General features: G+C 39.7%; 1 protein-coding gene across 3 annotated transcripts in view; it reads left to right on the top strand.

Annotated features, from left to right (window-relative positions):
* Nucleotides 1-303: 303 nt before the first annotated feature.
* The window catches only part of mctp2a (multiple C2 domains, transmembrane 2a), a 120,241-nt gene continuing 103,227 nt past the window's right edge, over nucleotides 304-17,317 (top strand). For all 3 annotated transcript variants that reach the window (XR_009825345.1, XM_062042581.1, XM_062042580.1), the window contains exons 1-8: nucleotides 304-515; nucleotides 744-1,652; nucleotides 3,647-3,706; nucleotides 6,716-6,824; nucleotides 11,719-11,861; nucleotides 11,947-12,023; nucleotides 12,402-12,516; nucleotides 12,608-12,631. Coding sequence is in view for 2 of the 3 variants with exons in the window: in XM_062042581.1 (XP_061898565.1) it covers nucleotides 474-515; nucleotides 744-1,652; nucleotides 3,647-3,706; nucleotides 6,716-6,824; nucleotides 11,719-11,861; nucleotides 11,947-12,023; nucleotides 12,402-12,516; nucleotides 12,608-12,631 (1,479 nt within the window). In the remaining variant the exon portion in view is untranslated. The remainder of the gene's footprint in view (nucleotides 516-743; nucleotides 1,653-3,646; nucleotides 3,707-6,715; nucleotides 6,825-11,718; nucleotides 11,862-11,946; nucleotides 12,024-12,401; nucleotides 12,517-12,607; nucleotides 12,632-17,317) is intronic.

Raw genomic sequence — 17,317 nt, 5'->3', positions numbered from 1 at the left:
CGATATGCACAATAATAATGAAAGGAGAAGAGGGCGCTGCAATCATGTTTCATCAAATATACAGGTAAGTACACGTTCTTGTTTCATTTCATGATTATTAACAGTGGTTAACTTATACAGATTCATATACTTTAACAACAGTTAAGAATGGTAAAATGTTACTTTAAACTTTGCTTGTACAAGAAATTGTGTCAGCATAGCAGGAATTCTCTGGAATTTAATGTTCCTGTTTGCATTTTTCTGGATGGATGTAAATTATCATAAGTTTTGAATGGCATCTGACTTTTGGAGTGACTTGTAATTGCCCAGCTTTGAAGTGGGACTGCTGCATTCTTACAGTTGAGACTTACGTTGTCAGACAGGTATGGCTCGTTTCGCCACCGTCACGTTACACCACCAATGGCCAGCCTCCAATTCTTAAGGTGTGCCCCACATATTCCTGCTTGCATAATGATGAGGCCGCCCTTCTGAGAATGTTCTCGTCTTTGACATTTGGATGTGTGGCGACTGAGCAGGTATGTTCTTTGAAACTGTGATGAGCTACGGTAGTCTGTTTATGACAAATATATGATACTTAAGATGGTCATGGGGATACTTTTAGACCTAGCTACCAAATAAGCACAGTTGTTTCACTATTGTAGCTGTTTTTTGTTGTTGACTAGCTAAAACATGGACTACTCATCTCGCGAGCAGTTGCCTTTTACCAGGTAGATCACTCACTGACTATTTTTTTCATTTCAAAGGAAGTCCTCATAATGGAGGACAAAAAAAAGAAGAAGTTTTTTGACAATATCCGAATAAGAAAGTTTGTCAATCGGATGAAGCCAGGCAAAAAGGCAGCTGTGAAAGAAACACTTGCCCAAAGGCGCAGTATATCCGTACCGGACGTTAGGCTTGAACAAGGAGAAGCGCGTTCACCAAGGAATGCTTTGTTGTCGACAGCTTCCTTTAATGCCAATTCTTCCATGTTGAGTGATAGCGATTCCACTGCAAGTGGCTCGATTCATGACAAGTCAGAAATGAAACTCGAAGTTTCCACAGATATCCCAGGTGTAGGCTCCAATGCAGCATATTCGTCGTTCGGAACGGCGGCTCTCAATGAGAAAATTGATAATGAGGTCTTATCAAGCTCGGAGAAGAAGACACATGTGAGCAAAGGAGTAGACAAACCAGCCAAGAAGAAACCACCTAATTTTTTTTTCCGCCCTCTTGGTGCACAAAGTTTCAGTTTTGAAAACGCACAAGTCAGTTCACCAAGACCGCATTCTGCAACAGGTTTTGAGGGAAGACCTTGGACACCTGAGGGTGGGAGTTATCCAGGAACTGTTGCTGAACTGCTTGCAAACTCTCAGGCAGGACAACAAATTCCCAATCCAAATGCGAGGGGTGTTCACTTCAGGCCGGACAGGCTCCTGTCTGGAAAAGGGACTCCATCACCTCTCATAGAAAAGGTGCCTTTGACAATGGAGATTTTGGGTAAACCTCTGGATAGCATGGATGGAAGCTCGGACATCTTTTGGTCCGGCGAGGACCAGGTCGCCTTACCATGGTTGACAGACTTGGAGAGACTGGATCAAGAACCCACCTCAATCACAAGTGACTTTAATATTGAGGTATCTTCACTAGAAGGAGGGACTATGGAAGACATTGAGGTAAGTCAAATATGTGTGTGGGTATATTAGGGCTGCAACTAACGATTCATTTGATAATCGATTAATCTGTCGATTATTACTTCGATTAATCGATTAATAATCGGATAAAAGAGACAAACTACATTTCTATCCTTTCCAGTATTTTATTGGAAAAAAACAGCATACTGGCACCATACTTATTTTGATTATTGTTTCTCAGCTGTTTGTACATGTTGCAGTTTATAAATAAAGGTTTATTAAAAAATAAAATAAAAAAATAAAATTTAATTTTAAATTAAAAAAAATTGCCTCTGCGCATAGCATAGATCCAACGAATCGATGACTAAATTAATCGCCAACTATTTCTATAATCGATTTAATTGATTAGTTGTTGCAGCCCTAGTGTATATATATATATATATATATATATATATATATATATATATATATATATATATATATATATATATATATATATATATATATATATATATATATATATATAAACAAATACACCTTGTACTGTACACCCCTTCTATTGTATTCAGACTTTCAGTACACTGTCCGTCATGATCAGAATTCAACTCTCTGCCTTGTATGTGACACTTTCATACCTGCAGCTAGAGAGTTTCATAACTGTTACAAAGATATCAGCGATTATTAGTGGCAGCCATGAGGAAAACGGTGACGCAACAATGAAACTGAAACATGTTCCATTACAACCCTTTTGAACATACAGTACATAAACATATGTACTTAGTCCTTCCAGGATTCAGTGGGCTTTTCTTTGTGTGATTGTTGCGGCCTAAAATGCCTGAATTTATGTATGTTTTTCAGAAAGTTTGCGGAAAAAGTTAAGATGTTTTGAGGCTTATGTTTTCCAATAACACTGAATCATCTTGTGACGTTATGAATTTGTTATGAGTATTTGAAGTGTTCCTTGTAACCTTAACCTAAAAAATCCCTTTCAACAAAAATTGGAAAACATACTCTAGATCAGGGGTGTCAGACGTACGGCCCGTGGGCTGAATCAGGCCCGTGAACAGGTTCAGTCCGGCCCGCGGTCCGCAAGATCAGTTTGCTGAATATAAAAATGAGCTGCTTTTTTTTAAATTAAAGAAACTGCTGTGAATGTGTGGCCCCTGCTCTAGATGTTTTACTTGTTTTATACCACTCAGACTTAAACATAGACACTAAATGGCAGTACAAGTACATACTTCAAGTTCATTGTCAAACGATTGTACTGTTTTAATTATTTATAATTAATGACAGTAATGAATAATAAAGGCCACCAAAGGCTTCCTAATTGTCTGCTCTCTTGCCCACATTTAGACGTTTAGACAAAGAGCCGATACATTGTTACCTGTTGCTCTTCCTGCTTTGTCTACACAAAAAGCAAACATAAGTTTGTATCAGACAGTTGACTTGCGCGTTTGAGCGCCGCTGAGAGACAAATTAAACAGGCCAAAATAATGCGGATTGGCCAAAATGTGCATCATTCACGGGAATTTGGTTGAATTTGTGTGAATTGGTGCGATCAAGACATCAAAAAAAGTCCTGGAGGGACTTAATAGTGTAGTGTTCTTTCATAGACTTGAAACTGTGACATTGCCAAAATCAGTGCTGGTTTTGACAAATAGACTTAATCACTTTGAACAGCACAAACTTAAAAGAGTGGATGCCAAAACCTGGATGGCCCCTTCTCTACATTCACGAGATTGTTGGTGATTTAGTTTTACAAGGGTGTGAACGTTTGAAACACGATACGATAGATTCCACAATTGTCAGGTGTTAAGAGACCCCCTGCGCATGGCAAACTGCACTTTTTGACACAGCTCGCTCCTCCCCCTTCAAACTCTCTTGCTCGTCTGACGTTGGCGTCCTCTGATTTCAGATCAGCATTAGCATTAAATGTGACCTTTGTATTTATAAGATTAGTTTCAGACATATACTAGGTACATACTTTTTAGGTGTTTGTGTCTGCTGAAATCTAACTTTATTTTCTCCTACTGTAGATGTCCAGTGAACCATATGACTTATTTGACGAAATCCTCCGAGGTCCATCAGAAAGCCCAGTGAGTTCCCACCCTTAAAGAAGAACTGCACTTTTTGGACTTTTGCCTATCATTCACAATCTTTATGGGAGACAAGAACACAGATGTTTTTTTTTATTAATACATTCTAACTAGTAAATAAATGCAAATGAAAGTGCGCTAACAATGGAGCAAATAGGAGTTGCTCTCTTCCGCCTATAAAGAGCTCTAAAAAACATCCAAACACCTCCGTCAACGTTTTATATACACACATTGAGTACATATGTAATGTAGTAACTGGCACATTCATAGAAACATATACAAACCCTGTTTCCATATGAGTTGGGAAATTGTGTTAGATGTAATTATAAACAGAATACAATGATTTGCAAATCATTTTCAACCCATATTCAGTTGAATATGCTACAAAGAGAACATATTTGATGTTCAAACTGATAAAAACATTTTTTTTTTTGCAAATAATCATTAACTTTCGAATTTGATGCCAGCAACACGTGACAAATAAGTTGGGAAAGGTGGCAATAAATACTGATAAAGTTGAGGAATGCTCGTCAAACACTTATTTGGAACATCCCACAGGTGAACAGGCAAATTGGGAACAGGTGGGTGCCATGATTGGGTATAAAAGTAGATTCCATGAAATGCTCAGTCATTCACAAACAAGGATGGGGCGAGGGTCACCACTTTGTCAACAAATGCGTGAGCAAATTGTTGAACAGTTTAAGAAAAACCTTTCTCAACCAGCTATTGCAAGGAATTTACGGATTTCACCATCTACGGTCCGTAATATCATCAAAGGGTTCAGAGAATCTAGAGAAATCACTGCACGTAAGCAGCTAAGCCCGTGACCTTCGATCCCTCAGGCTGTGCTGCATCAACAAGCGACATCAGTGTGTAAAGGATATCACCACATGGGCTCAGGAACACTTCAGAAACCCACTGTCAGTAACTACAGTTGGTCGCTACATCTGTAAGTGCAAGTTAAAACTCTCCTATGCAAGGCGAAAACCGTTTATCAACAACACCCAGAAACGCCGTCGGCTCTGCTGGGCCTGAGCTCATCTAAGATGGACTGATACAAAGTGGAAAAGTGTTCTGTGGTCTGACGAGTCCACATTTCAAATTGTTTTTGGAAACTGTGGACGTCGTGTCCTCCGGACCAAAGAGGAAAAGAACCATCCGGATTGTTATAGGCGCAAAGTTGAAAAGCCAGCATCTGTGATGGTATGGGGGTGTATTAGTGCCCAAGACATGGGTAACTTACACATCTGTGAAAGCGCCATTAATGCTGAAAGGTACATACAGGTTTTGGAGCAACATATGTTGCCATCCAAGCAACGCTACCATGGACGCCTCTGCTTATTTCAGCAAGACGATGCCAAGCCACGTGTTACATCATAGTAAAAGAGTGCGGGTACTAGACTGGCCTGCCTGTAGTCCAGGCCTGTCTCCCATTGAAAATGTGTGGCGCATTATGAAGCCTAAAATACCACAACGGAGACCCCCGGACTGTTGAACAACTTAAGCTGTACGTCAAGCAAGAATGGGAAAGAATTCCACCTGAGAAGCTTAGAAAATGTGTCTCCTCAGTTCCCAAACATTTACAGAGTGTTGTTAAAAGGAAAGGCCATGTAACACAGTGGTGAACATGCCCTTTCCCAACTACTTTGGCACGTGTTGCAGCCATGAAATTCTAAGTTAATTATTATTTGCAAAAAAAAAATTACGTTTATGAGTTTGAACATCAGATATCTTGTCTTTGTAGTGCATTCAATTGAATATGGGTTGAAAAGGATTTGCAAATCATTGTATTCCGTTTATATTTACATCTAACACAATTTCCCAACTCATATGGAAACAAGGTTTGTAATGATTACATATTCTGGTCAATTTCATAGACTCATCACAACGTTCGCTTTTTCCTGCCAACACTACAACTCACAGCGTACTTCATGAGAGACAAGAAACATATTGAAACTATCACTAGAATAGAATAGAATAGAATAGAATAGAATGGACTTTATTATCATTATATTCGCATATAACAAGATTAAGGACTCCAACTTAAGGTGCGGTAGTTGGAACAAATATGGGGTAAAAATAAATAAATAATAAAATAAAATAAATTACACAACAGTCAATAAAGAAAAAAAACTAACAATTGAAATAATCAGACTACTATCCAATATAAATAATAAGCAATCCTGTACAATATACAAAACACTATAGAAATACAAAATACTGTACAATATACAGAACAAGACAAGAGTACCGGAGTAATAAATAACAACTAACTGTACAATGTCTGCTCTCACTAGGATGCCGACTGATTGGATGTTCACTTCAATCAATCAATCAATCAATCAATGTTTATTTATATAGCCCTAAATCACTAAATCACTTCTTGCCGTTTAGACGAGGAATTAATTATAATCCTTGCAAAGTGTTAAAATTAGCATATTTTTGTGTCTTTCTTGCCATCTCTGTGTATAAGTCCAATGTCGCAGATGACCAACTTCTTGGTTTATGTCCACAACTTTAGTCTATCCTGGTGAGAGGCATGATTTATAATCTAGAACTAACTTTCACCAGCTAACAGGCGATCATGAGCAGCAGCTCAGTATGTCAACACTGCAGCTGCACAAGCTAGTTTACGCTCTGTTATCATGGCGCGCCTAAAAATAGTTTGTCTGCGTTTGGTCTTATAATAACAACATGTGCTAAAACTTGGTTAATATTCAGCTCACGAGATGTAAATGAAGTATAGTTGGCGGTTTTTGGATGGATTTTTACAGTGATTCAGAGGCAAAATGGATTACTCCCATTAGCACCCTTGCTAGCCACCTAGTGCGAGACGATTATTACAAATTAGGTCGCAAAAAAAACAAACATAATACATGTGTTCTTGTCTCTCATAAGGATTTTGAATGATAGGCAAAATGCCACAGAAAGTGCAGTTCCTCTTTGAGTTTGCTAATCACTTGATACTGTGTGTACTGTGGACTGACACCCACTTCTGACCCCGGGCAGGTATTGGCAGCAGGGTCAGATGTCCAATTACTGGACCCGCTCCAGAAGTACCTACTTTGCATCAGCCTGAAGCAGGGACAGAACCTGGTCATCCGAGACAAACGTTCTGGTAGGTCAGCTATCTGCAGGTGTTCAAAAAATGCTGGTCTTTTGCAGGATTCTCTTTCGCTTATAACTATTAGCTGGTTACAAAATATTGTGAATTGTTTCCTTTATTCTTCTCTGTTAAGTGACGTGATTTCCTTGTATGGTCCTCCAAAGGTTGCTTTTTGGCTACACTCCAGTTCAATGTCTATACATAGTTTAGGCGGCTTGAGGGTTCTTGGTACGATCACCGCTTCTGCCACCCTAGTCACTGCCGTTGTGTCATTGGGCAAGATGCTTTACCCACCTGCTTCCAGTGCCACCCACACGGGTTTAAATGTAACTTAGATAGTTGGTTTCACTATGTAAAGCGTTTTGAGTCACTATATAAACATAATTCACTTCACATCACTTACCTGTTGTCAAATGTGTTGGAAGGAAAATGGAAATGTGGCAAGGTAATGCTCGTGTTTGCATGAAACACTTTTTAGAAGTATGCAGTCAGACCAGTATGAGAAGAAAGAAGGCGATAAAGAAATCAGTTCACCAGTACATTGACCTCACAATGTATCAACGTAGACTTGAGTCTGTTTTTTCTGCCAATTATCCTGTTAAGTGTCATGGAGGTAGTAGTAGAACCTATTACAGATGATCACCTGTCAATCATTGGGCCGACACATGTAGTCACCCACATATAGTTTAGACCAGGGGTCGGGAACCTTTTTGGCTGAGAGAGCCATGAAAGCCAAATATTTTAAAATGTATTTCCGTGAGAGCCATATAATATTTTTTAACACTGAATACAACTAGATGCGTGCATTTTTAAGTAAGACCAACATTTTTAGAGTATAATAAGTCTCTTATTATTTTTAATAACATTGTTATTCTGAAGCTAACAAATAATAAATAAAATACTTCTTACCATTAATGCGACTTCTTGAACAGGTGCGGTAGAAAACGGATGGATGGATTAAAATGCATGAGAATGTTTTATATTTTGAACGATACATTTAACACTGTGATTACCAGCTGAATTATTCATTACTTATCGTGTTAAACAATGTCAGCTAAGATTTATCTGAGAGCCAGATGCAGTCATTAAAAGAGCCACATCTGGCTCTAGAGCCATAGGTTCCCTACCCCTGGTTTAGACTATAGTATATTTAATAAATATTTGTTTTTGTACTGTTGAAAAGCTTTATAACATTGTATGAATAATCAACTGATCCAAATTGTGCGGTGTGTAAACGCCCTTTTACATATTTTGCTTTACTTCCTCATCTACCTCAGAGGCCCTGTGGATTACTGTGAAAAGCAGTGACCTCAAGTGGTATTAGTTGGAACTGCAGTCAGAAAGTTCATGTGTGGTAAAAAATAAAGCAACTTATTTGTACTGCTTCTATCACAGAAAGGGTGTCAACATGTTATATAGGAATAAATACATTTGTTGATTAGTGTTTTACATAAAACAAACACAGAATCCGAATAATGAAAATGAAAAATAGACTTTTTTTTTTACTGTGCACAGCATGTGTTCTGTCCAGGTGTTCCAAGTTCCTCCTACATTCCAATATAAGTATGTAAAGTATATTTAAGGTGGCGTCCTACCTCTGTTACTGCTCTGACCCTACCCCAGAAGCATGGAAAAATATTTGCAGGTCGACTTATCAAACTTAGTTTTGATGGTGTGTATACAGAACAATGACACTTAGTGTTGTAAACAAGGCGCTATAACTGACAGTGTGAAAGAGGTTCATTCATCAGCACTGTGATTGACAGGTGATCGGTCTTGCCTCATTCGAAATCAGCAAACTTTGTAATTTCTCAGTGAGGTGAAATGTGCTAAAAAATGGACGCATAGCCGTTTAGAGTAGAAATCAGCATTGTGATATTATTCCATGTACTGCTTTCACATGTTTGTAGACCTTTTTGTATTCTGTGAGTGATCAGCTAAGGACACTTGAGGTCCAGTGCCCTAGTAGAGACCTCACTTCCCCTGACAAGGTGGCACCACGATGATGCAACCCACCCACGTTCCATGCCTCGCCCCTGTTTGCCCAACAATCACCACTGTGCCAAAGGCTCACCAAGGGCATACATTGTCATTACATATTCAGAAAAGGACCCACGCCACCAGCCCCCCGTCCACTCTTTGGGTTTTGTGTCCCCCCCACGCCCCCTATTTTTTTTTTTTTTCTCTCGCTCTCCCCCATTAATTTCCATCGTCACCGTTCTCACTTGTGCCAGAGCTTTTCTCCTAGCGAACTGCCACATTCTCCTCCTGTCAAGTTGCCTGGAGGTTTCCCTGTCACAGGCTGGCAGGGTGGAGCTGCTGTGGGTCCTGCCTGCCTTTGCGAGATGTTCATTTGGAGTGGGGAGCTGACAGGCCTGACAGCCCATCCCCACAGGGCCTTTGTCATGTGATTCAAGCATCCCTGCAGGCTCTCTCAAGCACCCCTTTATCCCCCTGCACAAATGAAGGCATGGAAATGGCTTTCATTTTTATTTTTTTTTGGCCAGTCTGCATGCAATCGCAGAAACAAAGAAGTCTCATACCCTCACCCCGCTCGCACACAGACTTTCTTAACAGGCTTGGGAGATTAACACTGGTTGCTTCACAATTTTGCTTTCTGGTTGTCTCATGCTGGCGAGTGTTTCGGCTCTTTCACAATTAAACGGCTACATGGCCATGTGTGTGGTACACCACCTCCTCCTCTTCGCATGAAATTGGTGTGGAAGAAGGCTGTGCATGTGTGGGGCCTTTTTTTTTTTTTTTTAACACACTGGATAAGTTAGGAGAATCTTAAAATCCCCAAACGAGTGCAGCTCAAAATGAATTGTGTGAATGCCCAAGCATTCACACATACAGTATAAGATTCTACACCAAAATATATTTATTATTATTATTCCACTGCAAAAGTTTGCCAAAGGCCACGGCCCATAGTTTTTATCCAATCAGAACCATTAAAGTATCAAAACGTTCGGCTCATCAGCATTTTAAAGATTTTCCAGAATTCCGAGTTCTTCGGGACATTTTTCCATTTAAAATAAATGGGCCATTTTTCGAAGTAGCACAATTCCCACATTTTTCAACTGATTCAAACTGTTCCACCATCCAAATACTAATCTCACTTTGGACAATCAAATTAACATTTTCCAAGTTCAAAAAATGTCGAGGAATTCACAGAATTACCGGTTTTCCAAAGCCTTATTTTCACCTCATCCTGGAACATTTTCACAGTCCACATTTTTCAACCGTTTTTGACAATTCCACTTTCAAAACATTCTTCTTAGTTGGGACAACAAAAGTTCCTTTTTTTTCGTACAAATTCACGGTTCTCCCCAAATTCCAGGAATTCCGAAATACCAATTTGAATTCAAACTGTTACTACGTCAGCATTTTTCAACTGATTTGAAAAATTCCAACACCAACCCATTCATAGCATCTAGGACAATTGTGGTATTATCTATATTTAACAAAATTCCCGGTTTTCCCAAAAATCCCAAATTTCTATGAAATTCCTATTCAAATGAATGGACATATTCATAGTTCTACAATACCCAAAATTCTGAAAATGTTTACCCGATTCCGACTTTTCAACCATCCACCCACACTATCCATCCATCCATCTTCAACCGCTTATCCGGAATCGGGTCCCGGGGACAACAGCTCCAGCAGAGACCCCCAGACTTCCCTCTCCAGAGCAACATTAGCGACTTCCTCCTGGGGAATCCCGAAGCGTTCCCAGGCCAGAGAGGAGATGTAATCCCCCCATCTGGTCCTTGGCCTGCCGCGGGGTCTCCTCCCAGTGGGTCGTGCAACGAGGACCTCCCTAGGGAGACGCTCGTGAGGCATCCGCACGAGATGCCCGAACCACCTAAGCTGGCTCCTTTCCAAGCGAAGGAGCAGTGGCTCTACTCCGAGTCTCTCTCGGGTGACTGAACTTCTCACCCTATCTCTAAGGGAGATGCCAGCCACCCTTCTGAGGAAACTCATTTCGGCCGCTTGTATCCGCGATCTTATTCTTTCGGTCATGACCCACACTTTATGACCATAGGTGAGAGTAGGAATGTAGATAGCTCGGTAGACCGAGAGCTTTGCCTTCTGGCTCAGCTCTCGTTTCGTCACAACAGTGCGGCAGTCTCTCTGCCGCACTGCTCTTCCGATATATCGAACCCTTTCCCCAAAGTCCCACTTTTACCGGAATTTGCAGATCCCGAAGCGTTCCCAGGCCAGAGAGGAGATGTAATCCCCCCATCTGGTCCTTGGCCTGCCGCGGGGTCTCCTCCCAGTGGGTCGTGCAACGAGGACCTCCCTAGGGAGACGCTTGTGAGGCATCTGCTCTTCCGATATATCGAACCCTTTCCCCAAAGTCCCAGTTTTACCGGAATTTGCAGAAATATTCTCCCCATTGACAATGAATGGGAAATATAGAATCTACTGCATATCCCACATTTGTCATCTGATTTGAACCGTTCCACCATCCACACACTCCGCTCACCCTGGACATTCAAGCCAGCAAGTTTTCCCGATTCTGAAAATTCCCTAACTAACCGGAATTACCAGTAAATTCCCCCATTGAAAATTAATGGCCAATATACAAACCCACATTTTTCAACCGATTCGAACTGTTTCAATATCCACACACCCTGGACGTTCAAGCACTATGCATATCGGCGGTCCGGCGGTTTGCGCACATAGGGCATTCACACGCAATTCCTAAGAGAATTGCAAATTCTAGTTTAAAATATAGTTCTTGTCCAAACTTACAAACTTCCATACTACCAAAAAATACATAAACTGATGATTGAACATTTAGTACGATAAATTCTGGACTGACATTTTTTACAACCCAATAAAAACTGACTTGTAACCCATTACGTGCATTATGCTAATTTGTGCCTCTTGTTTTTAAAAGGTACAAGTGATCCTTATGTGAAGTTCAAACTGGAGGGAAAACAATTCTACAAGAGCAAAGTGGTGAATAAAAACTTGAATCCTCGGTGGAATGAATGCTTCTCCTATCCTCTGCAGGACAAAGAACATGATGTGGAAGTTCGGGTAAGCAAAAACCTCTTTAAAGTATTTCAAACTGTCATTTATCTGTTACAGGTCTAGGATTCAAAATGTCATTTATCTGTTACAGGTCTACGATAAAAATCTGACGACAGATGATTTCATGGGTTCGAGCACTATCGCACTAAATGATCTTAAACTTTACAAGTGAGTTGATTACATTTAGAAATAGCCAAATGTTGTAAATCTGTTAGGTATAAACTTGGATTAGGAGATGGTTTATATTTTAGTTCTATTTAATCACATTTTCATAAATAAAAAAACAACAAAATTACTTTAGAACGTAAACACCAGAAACACCTTTCTACTAACTCAGTGGTTCTCAAATGTTTTGCAACAAGTACCACCTCAGAAAACACTTGGTTCTCCTAATACCACCATAATGAGCAACATTATAATACAGAAGCGTAATAAGCCTAAGTGTTTGTTAAAAACAATGCAGAGGTTTTATTTAACAAGTATATTTAATAGTTTTGGCCACTGTAACATTACACACAGTTTGAACAGTAACACTGTGTTTTAAAGGACCTATGAAATGGATTTGCACCTCAGCGATCCTAAAAGCAAAGAAGAAGACATGGGAGTAATTAAAGTCGACGTATGTCTTAAGTTTCGTGACGCCACCCTCAAAAGAACCTCGGTAAGTATGAATGAAATGATAAATATGTGGCGACACAGAAACCTCTTCTTGGTCCTTGTACTAAAATCCTCTGTTTATTTTTCTCTCGTAGAAATGGCCAGGAAAGAAGAATAAGGTAAGGACTTTTTTTTTTACAGTATATACAGGTGAAAGTAAAAAATACATATACATATATCGTGCAAAAGTTAATTCCTGTCAGGGATGAAACTTCAAATGTGAAACTATAGTTTATGGTTGAAGTGTATTTTGAACATGCATACAATTACAATATTATACACCATGTATTTCCAGTTGCTGTTTACAACATGTCAGAGTAGGAGGAAGTAGAGTTTATTTAATCCTACTCCTTTTCCATTTCATAGCAATTACTAACACTTCCTGTTATCAACTTGAACACAATTTAACTCCATAAATAATAATGTGTTATCAGAATTAGAATTTTTTTGTACATCGTAAACACTTTGAGTTTAAACAGTTTCTTAAACTGAACCATATTAGTACATTTCTTTGAATTTTTGCTTAATTCATTCCATAAATTAATTCCATACACTGATATGGTAAAAGTTTTAAGTGTTGTACGTACATACTAATGTTTTAAGTTACATTTTTTCCTTAGGTTATATTTCTCCTCTTGTTGAGAATAATTTTTGTACATTTTTGGGTAGCAGGTCATAGTTTGCTTTGTGCATAATTTTAGCTCTTTGCAAATGCACCAAATCATTGAATTTCAACATTATGGGTTTAATAAATGTAGGGTTTGTAGTTCTCTATATCCAACATTATGTATTAGTCTAACTCAGTGGTTCTCAAATGGGGGTACGCCTACCCCTGGGAGTACTTGAAGGTATGCCAAGGGGTACGTGAGATTTTTTTAAAATATTGTAAAAATAGCAACAATTCAAAAATCCTTTATAAATATATTTATTGATTAATACTTCAACAAAATATGAATGTAAGTTCATAAACTGAACATCAAATCAAGTAGGCTATTCCATTCATTACCATAAACCCAGAGTTTCCCCCATGCCATGATGGTTTGACCCTCACTAAAATGTCTGTCAAAAAGAACTGTGAAAAGAAATGCAACAATGCAATATTCAATGTTGACAGCTAGATTTTTTGTGGACATCTTCCAAAAATATTGATGTTAAAGATTTTTTTTTTTGAAGAAATGTTTAGAATTAAGTTCATGAATCCAGATGGATCTCTATTACAATCCCCAAAGAGGGCACTTTAAGTTGATGATTACTTCTATGTGTAGAAATATTTATGTATAATTGAATCACTTGTTTATTTTTCAACAAGTTTTTAGTTATTTTTATATCTTTTTTTCCAAATAGTTCAAGAAAGACCACAACAAATGAGCAATATTTTGCACTGTTATACAATTTAATAAATCAGAAACTGATGACATAGTGCTGTATTTTACTTATTTATCTCTTTTTTTCAACCAAAAATGCTTAGCTCTGATTAGGGGGTACTTGAATTAAAAAAATGTGCACAGTGGGTACATCACTGAAAAAAGGTTGAGAACCACTGGTCTAACTGATCTCTTTTATAACACAGTTAAGTGTTTGTTCTAAACTAATCTGTAATACAAACTCATTACATGCAAAGTGAGACATGTCAAGCCTTTACTTGTTGATGATCAGAGTGTACAGTTTTTGACAACCCACAAACTGTAAGCCATAATCATCTAAATGATACCACAGGAAGGCTTCACATTTCTTGAGATGCATGTCATATATTAGTTCCACTCTTTACATCTAATTGATGTAATTCAAAAAACCTTTCACGATATTCGTATGTTTTGAGTTTCACCTATATTAAGTTGTATTAATGTGTGTATGAACAGTCCTGTATTGGTTTTAGAGGAGACCACTAGGGGGCAGTAGCTCACTGTGCTATATTACAACAAAGAACAAGGTGGAAATGCCAGACTTTTGTGTGTAACCTTGGCTTCAGCATAGTCTATCTATTGCTTTGGCGAATCCTTATTTGCAATGCATACTATTTTCGGCGGTATCATTTGCTCTAAGAGAGAGGAAAGAATACAATATAAGATTTGTATCACAACTAAAAACCATAATATTGACCAAGCATGTAGTCATAAAAGAGACTCTTCCAGGTGTATGACAGAGCAGTAATTGGTTTTGTAGTAAACAAAGTTCCTTCCATTCTCAAGTGGCTTTCAGTATATTGGCGCTGTAATTAGATTCAGAGTGAAATAGTTGGGCGGCTGTTTGGGACTGGCACTGCAGTCGAGTGGGTTTATATTCACACCTATGTAGTCTCTACATCTGCCACTGTTCAGTCTCTTGATGGTCCAACAGACAATCTCAATTTGAAATGAGATGAGAAAAGAATGAAGCCGTTTTCATGCACTACAGATGGTTAAAGATACTCAAAGGGAGACGGAAATGTGTGATGGGACTCTGCTACCTAAGTCGTGGTGCTAATTTGACAATGTAACATTGCCTCTCTCACCCCCAACACACTTTCTCCCCTGTTTCATTTTTGACAATATCGTATTGCATTTAACACCTATCCTGGAAGTGCTGAATCTCCAGCTTTTGCAGCTCGGCTCCCCCTCTCCCCGAACATGGTTTTCTCCCAGTGCGTTACCACCACGGAGACGGGAGATGGCAAGTGGCAGAGTAAAAACTCCACTGTGTGATAGTGTTTCAAAATGGGGGAAAAGGAGGCACGCTGCCAGAGCTAGATGTCTAAGATCGCCACGGCTGATAATTCCCAGGCAAAGTGGGCAATAACCCAGATGTTAGGAAGTAATATCACAGCTGTGGACGGACAGTGTCGAGGCAGCAGCCAAATGGAGGGTCTGAGCTCCTTGTGCTTGTCCCCATGCTGTCCCACCATATGGAAGCCATCGCACAGCCCTTTTTAGGAACAGGAATAGATTCTCTTCGGGGGCCACTTACAGTTAAGTGGAATTGTTTTATTGGCCGCCGAGATAGAAACGTGTCCAAGATAAACACTTGGGATGACTTGGCTGAGGCCTGTTTTATATCGCTCCTCCACTCCCTCTGTTCTTCTCCTTTTGAAGGGGGGTCTGATATTTATAGGGCTGCGCCTGTGCTGTTCCATGTTAATTCAGGTCCCAGAGATGGGCTTTGATCCCCTCCGGATTGGGTGGCAATGTGGGTTGTGACCTCCGTGGCGGGGAGGATGGGGCCACGGTTGCGGGGGAGTTGTCACGGGGCCGTTTGAAGCGGCGTCGGCTGGGGCGGCCCAAGGAACCGGGCAATCAAAGAGGTTAGAGCAGATGATCGTCCTGCTCTTTAATTACTGTCAGCCCGACACACTGTTTGTTTTTACAGCGCTGGACTATCACCGCACTGCCTCATGGGAACTCTAACAGGGAAACATATCAAGGCCGCTCCGTCTTACTCCCTTTGTGGCGCAAGGCAGTCCATTTGCTGGGCCCGTCCTCCATTTTTATATCCTTCTTTTTATTTGTTAAAAACATAGTGGACACTTATTTTTTCAGTGGAACCTCCCGAGTGGAACACAATCCATTGATCCAAATGTATCTGTTTTCAAAACAATTATTTCCAAGTTCGAATTGTTATGTTTTAAAGAGGACCTGTTATGATTTGTTTTCCCACATTTACAATAATAATAATAATGATTTAGATTTATATAGCGCTTTTATATCAACTAAAGCACTTCCTTGTGAGCCACATCAGTGGTCCCCAACCACCGGGCCGATTGGTACCGGGCCGCACAAGAAATAAAAAAAAATAAAAAAATAAAAATATATTTTTTTGTTTGTAATTAAATCAACATAAAAAACACAATATATACATTATATATCAATATAGATCAATACAGGATACAAGGATACAGTCCGTAAGCACACATGATTGTATTTCTTTATGAAAAAAAAATAAAAAAATACACCCCCCCCCTTCGGTCCGCGGGACAAATTTTCAAGCGTTGACCGGTCCGCAGCTACAAAAAGGTTGGGGACCACTGATCTACATAACATGCAATGGTGTTTTTTTGTTCAAAACGTTGCATAGATTATGTTTTACAGACCGTTTTTAAACCGCTTTCTGACCAACTCTTAAGGATGCGCCGTTTTGTGGGCGGTCTTATTTACGTGCCTTCACTTCGACTGCGTCTTCTCCTCGCCATCCGTGTTGCAGTTTTTAGCGCTTCCATAGCGAGTCTGCTGACAGATACCGTAATTTCCGGACTATAAGCCGCACCTGACTATAAGCCGCACCAGCTAAATTTAGGGGAAAATACAGATTGCTCCATATATAAGCCGCACCCGACTATAAGCCGCAGGGTTTTGATGTGTAATTACCGTAGTATATAGGGGTTCCTGCTACCACGGAGGGGACTGTCGGGACAGAGATGACTGTTTGGGAACGCAAAGCGTCCCATTTATTAACTATAAAACTTTCAATAATTCAATCAAACTTTCACATCTTTGACATGGCGAACAGCATTCGTGCAGAGTACAAATAATACAACGGTGCAAAGTAATACAAAGTGATCGCATGTACGTTATCAAAATAACCAGCCTACCGGTATATGAAAAGTCAGTCTTTAATCATTGTGTAATCGTCTTCCTCCTGCGTACTAAAACCACCGAAATCCTCTTCGTCGGTGTCGGAGAAGAACAGGCCGTATATAAGCCGCACCGTTGTATAAGCCGCAGGGACCAGAACGAGGGGAAAAAGTAGCGGCTTATAGTCCGGAAATTACGGTATATGGTTCGAACCATTCGCTACTTTGTATTAGAAATGGCAATAGCGGAGGATGAACGTGC

Source organism: Entelurus aequoreus, linkage group LG03, assembly GCF_033978785.1.
Source record: "Entelurus aequoreus isolate RoL-2023_Sb linkage group LG03, RoL_Eaeq_v1.1, whole genome shotgun sequence".
NCBI lineage: Eukaryota > Metazoa > Chordata > Actinopteri > Syngnathiformes > Syngnathidae > Entelurus > Entelurus aequoreus.
The sequence above is the reverse complement of the archived record's forward strand: the minus strand, read 5'-3'. Positions and strand labels throughout refer to the sequence as shown.